General features: G+C 38.5%; 1 protein-coding gene across 1 annotated transcript in view; it reads left to right on the top strand.

The window, feature by feature from the left end:
* The window catches only part of MAGI2 (membrane associated guanylate kinase, WW and PDZ domain containing 2), a 1,616,214-nt gene that overhangs the window by 1,221,092 nt on the left and 374,613 nt on the right, over positions 1-20,509 (top strand). Inside the window, exon 7 of the mRNA XM_062210835.1 lies at positions 12,090-12,147. Coding sequence (XP_062066819.1) covers positions 12,090-12,147 — 58 coding nt within the window. The remainder of the gene's footprint in view (positions 1-12,089; positions 12,148-20,509) is intronic.

The following is a 20,509-nucleotide window of genomic DNA, read 5'->3' on the forward strand; positions in this document are numbered from 1 at the left end:
TGCATTGGGATTACTTAAATCAATTATATACCTGAGGGCTTAGGCAAAGTAAAATACAAATGTGCTTCTCCTGGTAGCATAAATCACAAATTAGAATGAATCAATCATTAGTGAAATTATTTGTTTAATTGCTGTCTCTGCCTATAACCATGCCACTCATGGCTGTTATGACTTGTCGTGTACCCTCACAGTATAGCCCAGAGCCTCTCAAAGTGGACTAACAATAATTTTGAACTTTAAAAATTATATTTGTTCATTTTCTTTATTTGTGAGGCAGGGAGAGAAAGAGAGAGAGAGAGACTGCAATAGCCACTGCGGGGCCAGGCCAGGCCAAAGCCAAGAGCTAGAAATTCCATTCAGGTCTCCCATGGGGGTGACAGGGACCATCACCTGCTGCCTCCCACGATGCACATTAGCAGGGAGCTGAAATTGAGAACAGATCTGAGACTAAAACTCAAGCAATTCCTTAACTGCTACATCAAGTGTCCATGCTAATATTTCTTGATTGGAAAAAAAAAAGGTGTCACACAATATTATGTGATGAATCACATTTTAAGTTACATCATCTGTAATTAATTGCAAGTTTCACTTAGATTAATACCTGCTAGAAACTTTTGAATCACAGAAGCATAGACTATCCCATGGAAAGCCCCTGTTTGGGGGGCATACAATGAAAGCAGCCATCAGACCCACCATCAAGAGCAAGGACAAACACGGCCACTTCCCTCAGCTGCCTCTCCTAAATATTCTTGAAGCTTTTGATTGATAAAGCAAGTGGAGAGCTAAAGCAAGACTTTGTTTTCTTTCTCTTAACCCATCCAGGTTTTCTTCATCCTGACACTCAGGGAAATGCTGGATAAATGCTTAAAGCTGTTGCTGTTTAACAATTTCTACTTGCAGTCAATAATTAAAATATAGATTCAGTTCCTGTAGGAATGAGCATGCCATGAGCGGTTCCATGCTTAGCTCTTGCATACCACCCACCCCTGCCCCGACCTCTCCAGCTGGAGCTTCCGAATCCACTCCATGGCTTGGAGAGCAGGCTGATCTCTGGGGAGAGGAAACTGTTAGAGTCTTAGGAGGAAGAAGGCTTGGAGCCTCCCTCCTACTCTGGACTGGTGTGTTTCCCAGGCTTTCCTTCTTAGTCGCCTATAGGCCAAAACTCGTTCATTCACTCCTTTATTGGTACACAAGACCTGGCACCCTGAAACCCAGATGCCATGCCTGGTCCCTGAAAGGCAGCAGAACTCTGAGAGTCACTTTCTGCAGAAAGACAAGTTCTCAATCCCTAGGTGAGTGCGGGTCACCCGCCACCGTGCCTTTGCACCATGCCTCCCCTGACCAAGCCAATACCCAGTGTCTTTAGCAGTTCTGAAGTCCTGTCATGGATACTGCAATGGCCAGCTCCCTGCATGAATAAAGTACACTCTAACGCCCCTGTAAGTCCTGAAGGTTCTTTACACAGAAGCCTCAGGGACCCACTCTCCAAGGTGGCTGCTAGTTAAGACCAAACAGCCACAGGGGAAGACTTTCCCTGATCCTTGTCCTCTCCAGAGACCTGGGCCTTCCCCTTCAATTTGTTAAATCCTAGGCTGGCCCTAGGTCTACATCACTAAAATTAATGTGGCCAACTGTATATGAAGCTTTATTATTGCTGCTATTTATTTATTTATTTATTTATTTTTGCATGAGGATCCTGAATTCCAGATCTGAAGGGCTTCTCAGTGCAGAAAGCACAAGAACTAACCCTAAATTGTAGAAACTGGTATCCTGATGCTCCCCTACAGGAAAGCATAATAAATCGTGCAGCATTATAAATATGCTTATTTCTCTTTTGAACCTCAGTGATATTTATTTCAATGCTTTTACCTTCTGGTTCTCTGTAAAACCGAAACCCTAGTCCTGGAATCTATAATTTCTTCAAAATTTGACTTCATTATTTTTCTAAGTGCTTAGAAAATGCAGTTGGTTTCCCTGGCTTTTGTTTGTGTTCGATTTGGGCGTATTTTTCATCTTTTTGTATTTTTTTAATAAGAAACTATGGGGTCGGCACTGTGTGTAGTTGGTAAAGCTGCAGCCTGCAATGCCGGCATCCCATAGGGGTGCCAGTTCTAGTCCCAGTTGCTCCTCTTCCAGTACAGCTCTCTGATATGATCTGGGAAAGCAATAGAAGATGACTCAAGTCCTTGGGTCCCTGTACCAGCATGGGAGACCCAGAAGAAGCTCCTGGCTCCTGGCTTCAAATTGGCACAGCACCAGCCATTGTGTCCATCTGAGGAGTAAACCAGCAGATGGAAGACCTCTCTTTCTCTGCCTCTGCCTATCTCTAACTCTTCCTTTCAAATAAATAAATCTTAGAGAAGAGAGAGAGAGAGACTGACTATGAACAGGGGTGGACATTTGGCTTAGCAGCTAAGATGCTGCTTGGTAGTCTGCATCCCATATCAGAGAGCCTGAGCGTGAGTCCCAGCTCCACTTCTGAATCTATGTTCCTGCTGATGTGTACTCTGGAAGGCAGCCAGTGATGGCTCAAATAGTTGGGTCTCTGTCATCACATAGGAAACTTGGACTGAGTTCCTGGCTTCTGGCTTAAGCCTGACCCAGCCCCAGCAGTTGCAGGTATTTGGGGAGTGAGCCAGTGAGTATGAGCTCGCTCACTTGCTCTCTCTCTCTCTCTCTCTCACTTTCAAAATTAAAAAAATAATAATATTTAAAAAGAAAAACAAAAAACACAGAAGTGAAGCCTCTAGAACTCGAAAACGCACTCAGATATGGGATGCTGGTATCAGAAGTGGCAGATTAACCCACTGCACCACAACACCGGCCCTCATACCATCTTTTATTGTTAAGCTGTTTCTTTAATTTCTGATTATCCTTCTTGTGTTCCTTTTTTCAAATATAAGCATATGAGTATCTTTGTTTAGTAATTAGTCCACTAATAACTATTCCAGATCACAGAGATTATCTCATAAATTGTATAGATATACTGGTATTCAGTGTGTGCACATAAAATATTTGTTTAACCAGTCATCTCTGGTTGGGGTTTTAGGTTGTTTCCATGGTTTGCTGTAACAATCATGCTGCAATGAATAACCTGTGCATTTGCTTTTTGTATTGTCGAAGGTGAATTGTTAGAGAAATTTCTCAGAGGAGGGATTGTGTGTCAAAGGTGAAACATATTCGGCTGTGCTGGTGGTTGCCAAAGGTCCCCAGTAGAGGTTATTCCACGTTGTCCCTCACCAGGGATGAATGAGGGAACCTGTCTCCTACAACCTTGTCAAAGAATGTGCTGTGAGTCTGAGAGATGTGGAATGGTGTCTCCATACAGCATTAATCTGCTTTTCTCTTGTAATGCAGGGAAGTGAGCATCTTTTCATGTTTTGTGGTCGTTTGTGTATTGTCTCAGTGAATAGTCTATTCCTGACTGTAATATTATGATACACACACACACACACATCAGTTCTAATTAGTGATTCCTGGCTCATTATTCTCTCCCCAAGGCAAGCCATAAAAACTAGAGTTTCTCTTCGCCAAGGCGGGTAATTAACTCTACTCCCCCCCACTTTGTCTTTGAGCTGGTCATACGGAAATTCTCTGATCTGCCTTGGCTGATACAAAATCATTAGACCCCCATTTTAGAGGGGGTCCTGCCCTATACCTGGCAGGGAGGAATGCTGCACCGAGAGGCCAAGAATAATCAGAACAGACAGGCTTGTTTTTCCAAGCCATTAGAGTCCCCAGTACATCAGATCAGACTCTTTCGGTCCAATTCCATTTTGACGTGATTGCCTGGGCTGCAATCAGGCCTATGCAATGAAGTCTTAAAACCCACAAGGACAGGTTCCAGAGAGCTGAACACCAGGAGGTTCCTGGAGGATGGCACACCTGGGGAGAGCATTTCTTCATCTGTGTCTTTTGTAATATCCTTTAACATTTGTTTGTTTGCTTGCTTGTTTGTTTGAAAGGCAGAGCAATAGAGAGAGAGAGGGAGAGAGGGAGAGACAAAGAAAGGTCTTCTATCTGCTAGTTTTTTCCCAAGTGGCTCAAATGGCTTCAAAGACTTGGGCCAGGCCATGCTGAAGCTAGGTACCTGGAACTCAACCCAGGTGTCCTATGTGAATGCCAAGATCCCAAGCACTTGTGCCATCTTCCTCTGCCTTCCTATGAGCATTAGCAGGAAGCTGGATGGGAAGCAGAGCAGCCAGGACTCAAACTGGCACTCTCCTATGGGATGTGGGCATCACCAGAGGCCTCTTAACCTGCTGCACTGCAACACTGGCACCCTGTGATAAAGCTTTATAATAAGTCAGTAAACATAAGTTTAAAATTAGCTGAACCAGAATGGGGCATTGTGGGAGCTCCAATTTGCAGCTAGTGAACCAGAAGCACAGAAAAGCAACCAGGGACTGCCATCAGAATCTGAAGTAGGGGCGGTTTTATAATCAGCTGTGGGATCTGTCGCTGTTCCCAGATGGTACTGAAAGAAAATGGATTAGAGGACATCCAACCAGTGCCTGCTGCTACAGAACTAAATGCTGTCTGGGGCGTAGGGAAAATACCCTGTATACCTGATGTCAAGTAATCGGTGTCTTCAGAGTATTGAAAGAAAAACCGTATTCGAGATTTGCTTTTCTCTGTGTCATATCGACTTTTGTATATTTTTCTATTAGGTTTTTAGTGTTTCTTCTTTCTTTAATTTTATAAGTTCTTTATTAAGGAAAGCAATACTTTATCACTGATGTATAAGTATTTTATATATTTTACAAATTTTTCTCCCAGTTTACTATGTATTTTTTAGTATTGATTATACAAGCTATACTGTACTTTTATTTTTTATGTAATCAAATTTGTTAAGTTTGAGTACAGATAGTCTTTCCTTGGGGCCAGAATTGTGGCACAGTGGGTTAACCCACTGGTTATGACACCAGCATCCCATATTGGGGTCAGTTCCCACTAATGCATGAGTAGTAGATGGCCCAAGTGCTTGGGCCCCTGCCACCCTCATGAAGTACCCAGAAGGAATTCCTGGCTCCTGACTTCAGTCTGGCCCAGCCCCAGTTTGGGAATGAACTAGCAAATGGAGGTTTTTCGGTCTGCCCATTTCTGTTTTTAAATAAATAAACAAAAATTTTAAAAATAATAAAATTTACTGAGGTAAATTAACTAAAAAACTGTCTATGTAAACTTTTAATTTCCACTGGTGCCAATTTTTTAAAATTTACATTTTTCTAAGAAATTATCCATATCATTTAGATTTTCAATTTAATTAGCCTAAGTTTGTACAAAGTGTTATTTTATTATTTTTATGAGTCCTTCCCTCTTGGCACTTCTCACTTTGTTATTTTGTATGACTTACCGCTTTGTAATCTTCAACTTGATAGTGCTTATTTTGCCAACTTAAATAAAACAGAGGTGGATATTGTGGTATAATGGATTAAACCTGTTCTTGGGACCCCCCACATCATCTGATGTTGAAGTGCCTGGGATCTAGTTCCTCCTCGGTTTCCAGTCCAGCTTCCAGCTAATGCACACCCTGGGAGGTACCAGATGAGAGCTCAAGTGCCTGGGCCTATACTACCCATGTGGGAGACCCGGATGGAACTCTTGAGTCCTGCAGGCATTTTGGGAATTAATCAGTGGTAGAAGATCTCTCCCCTACCCCTTCTTTGTTGCTCTGCCAAGAAGAAGGGAAGGGAAGGGAAGGGGAAGGGAAGGGAAGGGAAGGGAAGGGAAGGGAAGGGAAGGGAAGGGAAGGGAAGGGAAGGGAAGGATTGAGGAAGGAAGGAAGGAAAGGAGGCGGGGGGAGGGAGGTAAGGGACTTTAAAAAACAGTATTATTAATGTTTTCTGTTTTCTGCCATGTTGATTTTTTCTTTTATCATTTGTAATCCTTATGTGGGGGAGGTATTTCTGACAGGATTCCTGTTTATCATTTTATGACATTTTTTATTGGAAGGTAGCATTTTATGTTTTTATTGAGTACAACATGGTGTTTTTAAGTATTATAGAAGGGTTACATCTAGCTAATTATCAAATATGTTACCTCATGCAGTCACCATTTTTGTGGTGAGAGTACCTAACATCTATTCTATGTACATAATTACAGTTGGATAGGAGGAATAAATTTCAAAAGATTTATTGTAAAGCAAGGTGACTGAAGTGAATGATGATATATTGTGTTATTTTTATGACTTTTTAAATTGGCAATTTGCTTTGATTATTTCCATTCTTCCATATACATATGCTGTAAAATTTCCTCTGATTACTGTTTTCATCATTTCTTACATATTTAGTAATTTCACTGTCATCCTTTTTTTAAAAAAATCTGTGATTTCAGTTTGTATTTCTTCTTTACCCAACAGTTATTTAAAGATTTTAATTTCTAGGCAAAGGTTGTTTTGATTATGATTTTGATTTATGGCTAATTTTTATTGCATGATAATCATATTATTATTATTTGTATAATTTCTGCTTCATGAAACTTATGACATTTCTAATCTAATAAATAGATAATTTTGGAAAACAGTTCATTACCTCTTGAGAAGCCTATATGTTGTTTAATATTAGATTATAAAACTAGAGAGAAGGCTGGCGCCATGGCTCAACAGGCTAATCCTCTGCCTAGCGGCGCCGGCACACCGGGTTCTAGTCCCGGTCGCAGCACCGGATTCTGTCCCGGTTGCCCCTCTTCCAGGCCAGCTCTCTGCTATGGCCCAGGAGTGCAGTGGAGGATGGCCCAAGTGCTTGGGCCCTGCACCCCGTGGGAGGCCAGGATAAGTACCTGGCTCCTGCCTTCGGATCAGCACGGTGCGCCGGCCGCAGAGCGGCGGCCATTGGAGGGTGAACCAACGGCAAAGGAAGACCTTTCTCTCTGTCTCTCTCACTGTCCACTCTGCCTGTCAAAAAAAAAAAAAAAAAAAAAAACTAGAGAGAAAAAGAGAGTAGCAGCCAAAAGATCAGCCTAATTAATTAAGATGTTTAATTCTTTTATACCTGTAATTTTGTCAACTTGATCTCTTAGACTGAGAGCAGTCAGAGTATTTGTTATTCTATTTCTTATTTCTACTCCTTTAATTACCATTTAAAAGCTGGTTTATATTGTTTGGTTTCCAGATCGTGATAACTTTATCACTATAAGTTGTGAATTTCATTATTATAATGTAGGGTTCCTTCTCATATTTAATGTTTCTGACTGGAATACTTAGTCTGATATCAAGATTGTAAAACTCATTGTCTTATTGTTTTATTTTTGTCTGGCACATCTTTGCCTACTTTTGAATCACTTCATTAAATATTATCTTTTTTTTAAGGCATGGAGTCATATTTTTCTTTATTAATCACTTACAAAATCTTAATAATAGATATAAATTGCATTAATTCCTGTGTGCTTTAACTGTCATATTTTGTATCATACTTGTTGACCATGTGATATTATATTGGTTGTGCTTCTTTCTCCTTGTGGCCTGTTTTCTTTCTTCTAATTTTTTTTTTTTTTGGTATTCAGAACCATTGTAGTTATGTCCTAATATTTGCCTTTAAACTGATACTTTAAACTGATACTTTTTATAAGGCCCTTATTCTCAGTTTTAAATGATATTCTGTGTCTCCCACCTGTTACCAGTGAGGTCATTGGCCATTCTATTTTTCTTTTTCTCTTTTCTCTTTTTAAATTGCGTTATTTGGCTAAGATGTGACATTTGAGTAATACTCTACTACTGTTCTCCCCACCGTCGTTCTACACTTTGGTATATAATTAAATGTGTTGAATGATAACTATCTAGTCCTTTTCTCAAGTCATCTCTTGCATGGAGTAGCTTGGTTTGTTAAGTAGATAACTCAGAAAGGGATCTTGGGTACAGTGAAAATACTTCAGTCCATTATGCATGACCTCGATGCTTTTGAAGAGTACTGACCAGTGATTTTATAGAATGTGCCTCTGCTTGAGTTAGGTGTTTTCTCCTGATCAAACTGGGATGAGTTCTTTTGGGCAACAATACTACACTGGCAAGGTTGTGCCCTTCCCAGTCTCTGCATGACATCACAATGTTGTTAGCAGCTTACTGATGTGAACCTTGCATTAGAGCTATTATCATAGATGTTATTTATAAAGTGTCAGATAATTAGAAAGGGTAAGGACTATGAATTTCATGCTTTCTTTCTTTAAAACTACTTAATAGCTTGTCTTTATTTAAAAACATTTTTCCTATAGTCATAGCAAACATGTTTGTGGGGCATCCTATCCATGGCCCTTTGACAAGATATGTTCTGTGTCTACAAAAGGGCATAATCGAGGGTCATAGCTGATTAGTCTACATGTACATTCTTGACCTAAAAAGAGCCATAATATTGACCAACCAGATCAAGTAACTTAGATCTGTTCTGAAGAAAATGAGCTGGCCAATGAATTCTTTAGAGGGATGGAATATAAAACTGGAAAATTGAAGGACCAAAGTGGCTTAAGATAAAAGTGTAGGCAGCCAGGTATGGGGTGGCCATTCCCAGATGTATACAAGATGAGCAATAGCCAATAAATAGCCAATAACCAGTCAGAAGAGTGAAAAGGAACTGAAGGAGAAACAAGCACACAGAGATAAGGAATGTTGTTCACAAGGCAGACATGGAGAGACAGACAAGATCCTTCTGAGATATGTCATAGTGTAGCTTCCTCTTAGCTCTCCAGTATTTGGGTTGATTTCCATAAGGAACAATGTCCTTGGATTTCTACCAATTTTCCATTTATAGCCTGAAAATTGCTTTTTGAGAACCAGCATAAATGGGTTCTATTTTCTGTAATGAAAATGGGCTGAGCTAAAAAATGTAACAGTAATATTTGGAAAGAGTAATTAAGAAATATCTAATAATAATAAATTCATTATATATTAATGTGAATGACTTAATACTATATGAATAAATTGATATTAATAAATTGACATAAATATATTAAGTACTATATATGCATGGAAAGAGAGAGAATTGTGACTGAGCCAGAATCCAGACAAAACTGCATTCCCATTTATATTTTCAGTCTATTCTAATTTTGCAAAGCTGAAATAGGACTGACTACAAATTAATCCAGACATTTAAACAGACTTCGAAAGATAGAAATATCTAATCATTGATTTTGCTCTGTGGTTCCATGGCCTGAAGAAAATTTCAATTAAAACCACTCTTAATACAGCATTAACCTTCCTGATCTCAAGTATTTGTTTTTCCCTGTTGCATAGTATATGTTGTTCTTTCATCAGTGTGACCTTAATCATCCACAGATTTGTCAGGTATTGTTGAATACTGTATTCTAAATAACCAAGCACCCTAGAGCTTCAAGGTACATGCTTACCTGATTGGGCAAAACAATATAATATTGGAAATTCTTTTTCTCATTTGTTAGCTTATTTTAAAGAAGAAGCAGTTGGTTTTTTAAAGTTAATTCACATCCAAATACCTTACTTTTGCAGGAGGATAGAATTTAAAACTTTCTTAAATTTTCTTCATCTAGAAGATGTGTACCCTTAAGTTTATAATCTCAAGAAGTTTATTTTATGACCTGTCTTTTTTTTTAAGTGATGAAAACTTGTAAACATTGTGGTTTCTAATTAACAATCTAACCTAGATCTTGGTGTTCTCAAGAAAAAGCTCATTATTGGAAATACACACATATGCACAGGTACTGACACTTACACATAGTTCCCCTGCACCCGCTAGGGAGACCCAGAAGACACTCCTGGCTCCTGGCTTCGGATAGGCGCAGCTCTGGCTGTTGCAGTCTATTGGGGAGTGGACAAGCAGATGGAAGACCTCTCTCTCTCTCTCTGCCTCTGTGTAATTCTGACTTTCAAATAAAATAAATAATTTTTTTTAAAAAAAGATAATTAAAAATAATAGACCAGGAAATGTCTCCTTATGATATGTTAAGAAATAGGAGTGTTATCTGTAATGTTAACCATGTTAGGCATTTGCTCTTCATTTTATTAAACATTATTTTGTATGTTAATTGCATTTGTGAGATGATATTAAACCAGTTACATATGTGTCTGTGTGTTGAACCATATTAATTATTCATTTTCATGAAACCAGTTGCTGTCCTCTTCATGCTCTTTTACTGCTTGTAAAACATATTCAATATATGTTTGTCAAATGAATTTTTCCTTTTCATAGTCAAATTTCTCCAATAGCTTGGGGCATTCAATGAAAAACATCTAGATAGTCATTCTCCGTGATGTAAATTAAGTGGTGTTTATACCATGTTAAACAGAGTTCCTGAATTGATATCTGATTTGGTTAAGATTTCTGGTGCCAGAGTAGAGAGACTTTGAATCCTGAGGTATTGTCAGTATGAAATGAATTATGGCATAAAAACTCCATCCGTACTGGAAACATCATCGATGCCCAGTGAACGTTTGCTCATTATCATTCTGAGAGAAAGATTTCTCAACATACTCAAAAATTTTGCTGTCATTAATTTATTAACACGTCTCTTGTCATATGAATCACACATGCTCGGCTGCAGAGATGTCCATGTGCTCAATTTTTGAAAAGTGTCTTAGAGTGTTATGAACTAGAGACAATTACATCGTACTAGATTTCTGATATTGTAAGAATTCTGAATTTAAAAAGTTGTATGTCCTAAAAGTTTTAAACGACAAATTGTTAAGTCTGTGTTTAATTTGATGGGACAGAGAGGGAAAAGAACCACTCATTCCCTCCCAGTGAAATTTTGTGAGTCTGAAGGTGAAAATCTGACAACGTATATCAGAACCCATGAAAAGGTTCAAGCCCTTAGTCCAAAATTCCATGGTATGCATTTATGGTTACTAAGTTATTAGGAAAAGAAAGAAAAGGTTTAAGTTTTGGTAAGTCCAACATAGATGACGTGCGTGGATAAAAACTGGAAGGTCCCAGATCTTCAAATCATAGAAGACTGGCAGATTTACACAGGCTCCCATCATACCACAGATCCCCACTCAGCAACCTCTCATTGAGTCACAAGCAGAGATGGCCATGACATAAAGTAGAAATAGCAGATTGTAAAAATAATATGCACCTCATTATGTAATTTCTATACAAATAGTTTATCTATATATACAGAGGAAACTACTTGAAAGATATCCACGAAAATATCAACAGTGGTTATCTCTGGGTAGCAGAATTGCAAGCAACTTTAAATTCCTTTATATAACTGTGTTTGGCTATAGTGAGTTAGATTAATGTTGTAATAATAAAACTTTTAAATCTTAAATAGGTGATTTAAGTGCATCAAAATATATTACTTAGATTTCAAATTCTAAATGTAAAATTAATAACAATCAAGAAAAATACAGCATTCTTCATATCTGTAGGCATTCACGATAAAGGCTCAGTATATGTGGAAAACAGCATTTTGAAGGAAAATCTACTTTGCAAACAGCATGCCTTTGCCAGCAGTAGCGTTTATAGTATTGTTGATATTTGAAATGTGTGTGTATTAAAATTAGCCTTGGAGAATTGGAAATATGAACCACATTGTTAAGGAAAGCATGTTTAGAATGTTAGAGTTTATTTTTAAAAATATATGCTGGGAGGTTATACTTGCAGCATTCAAAGTCTGCCCCACACGGTGTGAACAGCAAGCTAACCATCTCAAATAGTGGGATATCAATTGAGAATTTAGAATGTCTTTGTTTCGGTCATCAGAAACAATCTGCTATGCTCAGAATGTATTTTGAAAATATGATCTTTATCCTGAAATGCTCCACTAACGATCTAAACAAGAGAGCCGTATGCACTTTCAGGAAAGCGATTTGCCGTCTGTATTGCCCTGAATGGTGGTGATGTGATGATGCACCTTCCTACTGCTTGGCATGGGATAAACAGCTAGATCCAGCAGTATCTCTGCAGAGAAGGGAGCTCGTGTCTTAACTGCCAATTTTCAAGTCAGTGCTTCTTATAGTTCCCGCAATATGGTCTGAAATTTGGTGCTGACTCTGAAAGCTTTATTCCACTTTGGTAGACCATTTCCTTTCAATCCATGAACAATTAAATTATATTACCTTTTATTAGAAATTGTGGTATCTGCCCTTCATTGACTGAAAGCAATAACTTTTTATTTTTCAGAGCTTCCATATGGCTGGGAAAAAATCGATGATCCCATATATGGCACTTATTATGTTGAGTAAGTCTCTAAGTGTGATATTAACTTGTTATTAATGTTGTGAAATTGTGTTAGTATTACATATATTGAGCATGTGTGGCTAACGGTCCCTTTATTTCCCTCTTATCCTACTTTGAAGTACCCACGAAGACTCTAGCAGCTCCAGCGAGCTGTTTCTTGCCTCTCCAGCTGACTAATTTGTCATCGCTCTCCCTTGACTCACAATTCTAAAACACCAATTGGAAAAGTGTGTTTCACACTGTCCTCTAAATGAGTGATAATTAAAGATATCAAAGTAAATGCCTTTCATTTTGCAATCAAAATGTTGGGAGCTGACTAGTTGTGTAAAAGAAATGTTCCATTAAACCAGACTGTTAAAGCAATTAAATGAATCAGCCATACTTTCCAGTTGAAGGATGGAATTAAAAATTAGTATTTTTTTCTTTGAGGATCCTGTTTCAAACTAACAGTGTTCTTTTTAACAGATGTCACTTTTATATTACCTCTTGGAGATTGTTTTGCATTAGTAGATCTTATCGTAGAATCAGTTATCCCTTCTGCATATCCTGGATATGCATATCAGGATAAAGAACTTATGAGAGATGAAATAATACATACGTATTTTTCTTAGGAACATCAAGAAATATTCATAATTTCCAAAAGATAGGTGTGATTTTTTTTCAGCTCTCTGTCTTCGGATAGGGATATTTTTAAAAATTTTTGTTGTTGTTTACTGTTCCTGAGTTATTTGGGTAAAGAAAAACCTACATCTTCCTTATGGAAAGCAAACCACCCAAAAAATGCAGAAACTGAAAAACAAGACTTTCACATTCTCTGACAAGATCTACCTCCATTTTCTTCACCCATATTCTGATTAGCAATGACAGTCTAGAAAGACTGATGGCTTTGTTGCCAAACTGTTTTTGTAATAATACTCAAATCACTACCAAGCTTTGTCAAAAAAGATTTATTTTATTTATTTGAAAGGCATACAGGCAGAGAGTGAGAGAGAATGAGCAAAAGCTTCCATTTGCTGGTTCATTCCCCAAAGAGCCAGATGTGGGCCAGGCCAAAGCCAGGAACCAGACATTCCGTCCTGGTCTCCCACATGGGCGGCAGGGGCTCAAGCACTTGGGCCATTTTCTGCTGCCTTCCCAGGCAAATTAGGAAGGAGCTGGATCAAAAGTGAGCAGCCAGGACTTCAACTGGACTCCGATACGGGATGTTGGTATCACCAGCAGGAGCTTAACTGCCTGTGCCCTGGCCCCTGAGCATTTACTACGAGTCAGTCCCTTTTTTGTGTGGTAGATGCGCAGATCAGTAAGAACTGTGTGCTCCCTGCCTTTGAGCATCTCCTTCATAGCACAGGTCTGGAATAGTTTAACACACCATTTTCATTTGCACCACAGTGAGTCATTTCCAGATCCACAGTCAAGGTGAGGTCAGCTCATTTGCTGGCATGCCAGCTTCTAGCATAGTATCCAATGTTTAATATCACATGCACACATAATATATACAAAAAAAGCAATATAAATATGTCCAGGTATCTCCAAATGCAAATATAACAGGAAATCATTAGTAAACAGTTATAAGGTCACTGAGTCTCATTAATGTACAAATCAATTAAAATACCCATGCATTTCAATAATAATTCAGCTACATTTCCTGAGCACTTTAACACTGAATGTTTCTGGTTCATTGATTCAGACTGTGCCATGCCTCAGCCTGTGACAACTGAAACCCAAGGCAGTTCCATGTAAGGAAAGAGAACTGAGATATGAGAATACCAGATCTCAATGTTAATGCATTTCCTTGCAGAATCGCTGAACAAGAACCCTTTCCTCAGACCAGGTGTTGACAAATTCCATAGAGATCCAGATAGCAAATATTTTGCAGGGCCATTGGCCACTGTCACAGCTCCTCAACTCTGCCTTTGTAACTTGAAAGAATCATAGGAACCACATTAGTGGAAAGAACTATGTCCCAAGAAACCCTTATGCCCCAAAACATGTAGCTGGCTAAATCCCATCTGCAGGTAACAGCTGGCTGATCCCAGCCCTAGTCAAATGCTTCACGTTGTTCTTCCAAGTAGTCAACTCCTTTCAGGCTAACTTCCATTGTAGGAAACACTGTAACTCCAACCTCTCCTTTCTACCCAATCATCTATCAGAGAGAGGAGACATACACACATCAGAAGCTATGCTTCCGACCTTCTCCAAGTAAAGACATGCTGCTGGTAGACCCCTGACAGTTAATTGCTGAAGCAGACAGACATTGGCCATAACCCTAAAACTGTCCTTATTATCTGTACAATTTAGGTAGTTGTCTTTTTTTTTTTTTTTTGTGCTTAAATTGTGCTTTTCTCTACATTGCTCTACTTCATTTGCCATTTAGCACAGCCATGGTCAGAAAATTATTTAAAACATAGACTATCTTGCAGGATTATATCAGATTGACATGTGTAACCATTTTAGATTTCAAGTAGTTATGAGGTCATATATCAGGTTACAGTGAGTCAAAGCAGCTTAACTTCCTTCTAGTTGCAACCAGATCTGCTGTTTGTCATGGTCTTATCCCCATTCCAGGTTTCATAAAGTATACCAATACCAGGAATTAGACAGGGGGCATAGCAGGCCAAACAGAAAACCAAGACAAATAAACTGATACTACAAATTTAAAAATAATGGGAAGAAGAATATTATCCCAATACTTCTTAGAAACATTCTTTCAGAGAAATTCATCAACATGATTAAAATAATTTAGTCCATATGACAAATTAATTACTTGAAATGAAGGATATCTTCCATCACAACAAAGACAACTTGTCAAATATTTTAATTGGGATATACCTCATGGTTTGTTTCCATTGTGTATCATCTCCATTACACTATTATTTTCACACAGTTTATATCTGTTCTGGACAGTAGTTGTATTTATAGAAGCTCTATGAATACATACATAAACATAACTATTATTAATTTTTATTAACAAAGTCACTTCTTTATAATTAGTTATATAAAAAATGCAATTTCAGTGTTAAGTTGCTATTTCAACTTTTCCCCAATAGATATCTTAAATATGAAAACTACCTATATTATGATGTTGTTGATAATTGTAGTGAAAATACTAATGTCCATATCTTACAGAATCATCTATTATGTATGATATTCATATTTAGCTACTATAATATAACAAAGTCATCTTTTATAACAAATCTGTAGTTGAGAAACTGTTGATTGATTAATCCTATTAATGACAATGATCAACAGACTGTATCTTTTTTTATGTTTAACTGTATATTCATTTACGCAATAGGAGGTGCAAGTTACAGGATATGAAAAACTTTCCATATCCCTACCAATAGCAAAAAGCCCATATGCACGGACAGACAAGGTGCAACTTAGTTGTCAGCACCCTTCAGGCCAACCACCACGTGGGAGCCGAGGCTGCAGAGCTGGCTGTCGCCTCAGCAGGCTGTGCCAGGCTGAAATCAAGACTGTGCTTCCGGCACAGTTGCACAATCACACATGGTCCTGCCAGCCCCCGACAGGCACATAGGAAGCCCAGCATTCAGCTGCAGAAGAGGATTTATATAGCTAGGAAGTGAAAACCCTGGGCTGAACAGGTTTTGACCACTCTAACTGGCTTTACCCTACCATGCCATAATTCTGTCTCCTGCAAATTCCATTTAACATATTCAAGAGCCAGAAAAATCATCATGATATTCTCATCAAAAATAGTTAACATCTATCGCGCCTCTAATACATGCCATGAGCTGGACCAAGTGCTCACTCAATATTCCTACCACATTTACAGTCCTCTCTCTGGAGATAATGAGTTAAACACATTCACAGATGAAGAAAACCTGACTGAAGAAGTTGATTTACTTAACTGGTCTTTTTAAAATTTCTTAAATTTTAAAGTTAATTATTTGAGAGAGAGAGAGAGAGATCATTTCTCCCCAAATGCCTGCAGTGACTGGGGCTAGACCAGGCGAAAACCAGGAGCTGGAAACTCAATCTGGGTATCCCATGTAGTATTTATAATCCACAGTGTGAATGTGCTGAGCCCAGGTCCACACCGCCTACTTCAGAGTGGCCATGACCTACAAGAAGAAGCATCCTTATGATGCAGACTTTCTCATGGAGGTGCTGGCACGTGCTTGACACAGAAGATGCAGCCACACAGCTCTGTGTTTGACAGGACAGTGGGCCCTACTCAGTGTCTTTGCTCATTTCACCTGCAGGGAGGCTGGTGGACCTAATTATTTTGACTCTATCAAAAAGTAGCAGCAGAAAGAAAGGCACCCAGTTTCTCCTGACACTCAATTCACATTGGTAGTGCATCACTTATTCAGTAGTAAGAAATCCTGAGGTTGCTAGCTAGGAATGTGTCACTGTTCATAAAGAAAGGAGAAAAAATTAAATGAAAAAAGTGCAAAGTGTAGAATTGAACAGCTGGAACTTTTGTACAAATGTGGTTTTTCTCTCCTCTTTCGTGAAATTATATCTGCTGGGTACATTCCAGTTTTAATGGCGGTTACACAATTTGCTTAACCAGCTAGTCCAGAAGACACAATTTCCTGGGACAGCTTTCATGCAAAGCTGCCTCCTCTGGCACAGACTGGGAAGAAAATCATTTGACTATAGTTAAACTGATGCTGGAGACTGGCAGATGTGGCTTTCATGTCACAGTCTTACACGTTTTTCATTGTGATGTCACACATCTGGTACTATAAAATGTTACTTGTATGCAATTCAAAAAAGTATGCAAAATGCTGCATTACATTTGCGATGTAACATTGAATATAAAAGGAAAATCACATTCATTTGAAGGTTAATGGTGAGTATTCGTCATAATGTAGCAATCTGGGAAGCAGCTAGACAAGATTTTAACTCAATATCCTAGCTGAAGAATACTTCTCTACTTCATGCCTGTGTATCATTTTCTACATTTTCAAGAAAAAACTTCCTAGCTTTACAAATTTTTAAATTCAGCTTAACACGTGTAAAACACTTTCAGTGAGAATAAACATAAAAGAACATAAAGTCTTACTTTTTTAAGAGTTTTTTCCCTGTGCTGAAAGTTAGCTTTTCAAGCAGTTTCATTTTTTTCTTTGATCTTTAAAAACTAGAAAACTTTATATGCTTCTCAATTAGCTGTATGACAAAGAATCTCTTTACCAACTTAAAAATGTATGTAACAAGATGCTAAGCTTTGGCAATATTGTTGGTGAAGTTGCTAAGGTGAGCAGTAGGTGTTGTAAATAGCAGTTGAATGTATCAACTGCTATCACTTAGCCCTCAGTGTGGGCTACAGTGGTGCACAGTGGTCTGGTCCTACAGCTCCCCATAAGCCCATTATGGAGAAGAAGAAGGGAACAGAAGGAAGAATAGGCATACCCATTCCCTGCCAGGTATTACGGAAATGCTTTAAGTGTACCAGCTTACTCAGTCCTCCCAGAAGCCCTATAAAGTCAGTATCAATCTCCCAGTTTTACAGATAAGGAAACTTGAGTACAGATATTTTCTACAAGTAACAAAAAATGGAACCAGAATTTAAGCCTAGGCAGTCTCATTCCAGAGTTGACCCTTAACCCAGATATGTGGTACTGGATCAACTAATGTTAGTTTTTTTTTTAATCTTGGTTATCCCAATAATATGTAGCAGGCCTCTACATTGGGCATTATTTGCTCCTCCAGCACTTTCATAATTGTTTTTTCTGAAAAAAGAATAATTCTGAAGGAGTCCAATTGATTTGGAAATGCATAAATTAATCTCATGGCTAGAGTGTGCTACACTGAATAGGAACAGTGTTTCTTCAGAGTTATTTCCAATTCCATAAAGCCCATTGGAATTGATGAAGCAGTGACCCGGGATGTAATACTTATGTGATTTCCTAAGAGGTTGAAGTTTCAGGTCATTTATAGGGAAGGTATGATGTCATAATTATCTAGAGTATGTGTTCTCTTCTATAGCTGGGAATTTGTGATAGTGACAGTAGAAATAGCCATACAATATTTGAACTCTTCATGTTGAGATATCAGATGATACTTACAGCATTTATAAATGAGGAAAGCACATCTCCAAGGGCATGTGGCTAATAAGGTGGAATAAGATGGAAGACCAAGTGTCATTGTATGGCTGGATGCAGGTTCTTGTCTCTAATACAAGAAGGAACTCAGGGATGAAACATAGGAAAAGGTCAGCTAAGAGGCAAGACTTATTTGCAGACAAAGCACAAGTATACACTCAGCAAGACATACAGGTATGCATGCTGAAAAGACAGATTCATTCAGCAGGTTCAGGGCCATCCCTGTACTGGAGGCATAGGGCACCGTGTCTTGGATGGGGTTTTATTCATAGAAGGCAAAGTTTGAGCCAGGGCTTGGGTACAACTCACTGCCCTGGCCTTTTTTGAAAAACTCAGAAGTGTCACGGCATCAGGTGCATACTGGGAGTAGGTGTGTCAGCCATGGTAATTTTATTAGAATGACCTTATAAAGAGCTGAAGATCATTGTAGGGACACAGTTGATAGTCCCGTTGGTTACTTTTGGCCAGTCTTGTTTCTGGGTGATGGTGTTACAAAAGCTGCAATTTTCAGTTGCGTGGAAATTAGGTGTGGGGGATATTGGGTGGTGCAGGTAGGGCAGCAGCACAGTGGGGGCTGGAGACCTCAGCTTCTCTTCACTAGCCCTTACCTACATCCAAAGAAGGACTTCTCAATGAAGCCACTGTATTTTTATGCTAATAAGTGTCTTCAATTTGTATACATGACAAAGGACTATCCTATATATTTTGAGCAAGCAGGTATCAGTAAGCTTCAGTTATCAGATAAATGAAAGGAATAAGAATATAAAAAACTTGAGTACCCTCTCTCTAATCCAACTACAATCAGCTCTTTAAAAAAAAGAAAAGAAATAGTGACTAATTTATCTTTTACCTCCTTCCTGCTGACCAACGTCATTTTGACAGTTTGTGCCTCACTCCTTTCAGCCTCGAGAAAACCAGCCTTCAGGTCTGCTGAGACACAAATCTTTAAGTGTTTGATAAGTGAGGGATCTCTAACTCCACCCAATGCCATTTGTGTCATATTCGTGTTTCTGATGTTTTAAGTTACCACTTCCTACTGGGCTCTCCTATGCTGCTCACTCATACATAAGAATTTCAACAGAGATTTAATTTTCATTTTAGGAATTTACTTTCCTAATCTGACCATTCAGCTATGGATCAGTTGAAAGGCTTACGGTCAGCGGCCACTCTCCATGAGAGAATCCCAGACTCGTTTTGTGACACGATCCTTTCAGACCAAATGAAGTCTCTGGTCCAATCTCTCTTCTTACCACTGCCATCCAATCTGAATTTCAATTATCTAACTCTTCTTGAAGTTAGAGATCGCTTTCTCTGCCATGAGACACTTTGCCATTGCTGGTTCATCCTGATAGGGTCAACATGTGTTTTCTCTCTAGTTCTGCCTGCCATAGTCCTTCAATGGAAAAAAACCGGACTCTGTAATTAAACACAATCTTATGAGATGCTGTGTGCTCCCATACACTATCTTTCTATATAAATCTTCTGTTGCAAATAATGTTTTTTGTTTTATGCACCTGGAAGTTTGCATAGGTTTAATTGCTGATAGGCTTTTACAAGCAATAATGAATTTTTTGCCTTGAGATCAGAATTCTTCATAAATGTTACTGTTTTACAAATAATTTCTAAAATTCCAATAAGTTATGTCCATTGTCCTGAACAACAGTTGTTAGGTAAAGGAGTTTTTATTCTAGGATAAACTCTTTTTTGTAACTAAAGATGATTATAACCTAAACATATGTGGGGCATCTTTTTGTTTGTTTGGAGGGGTTGGTTTTGTTTTTAAAGCATTTTCTGTGAATGAAAGAGATCACTTGGGCCCTGTTCCACCACTTCAGGAGAAGTTAAGCACCAATAAGCAGTACATTAGCACCCTGGGTAGCAAAACATCAGGGAAAACTTCATGGCTAAGGGCAGCAGCCTGGGACATGTGAGAAAGGTGCAGGAATGGCCACAAAATACCAAAGAAGCACCAGACCCCCCTCCTCTACTCATTGTTTTTTAGATGACCATAAGAATTTTCTTAAACTATTTTATGCTGTTTAAGGAGTACAACTATATATAGATACAGATATATTGATATGTATATATATATATATATATATTGTTCCTATGTATATATTGTTCCTCAACAGACAAGGCACAGGCTGTTCAAAATCAATGCATCTCAAGGCATCACATTTACTCCTATAGATTACATTTTAGGTACTCTATTAGTTATCACAGATCAGAGATATCATATGCTGTCTTTTGTGACTGGCTTATTTCACTAAGTATAATGGTTTCCAGTTG

This window comes from Lepus europaeus, chromosome 1, assembly GCF_033115175.1.
Source record: "Lepus europaeus isolate LE1 chromosome 1, mLepTim1.pri, whole genome shotgun sequence".
Lineage (NCBI taxonomy): Eukaryota > Metazoa > Chordata > Mammalia > Lagomorpha > Leporidae > Lepus > Lepus europaeus.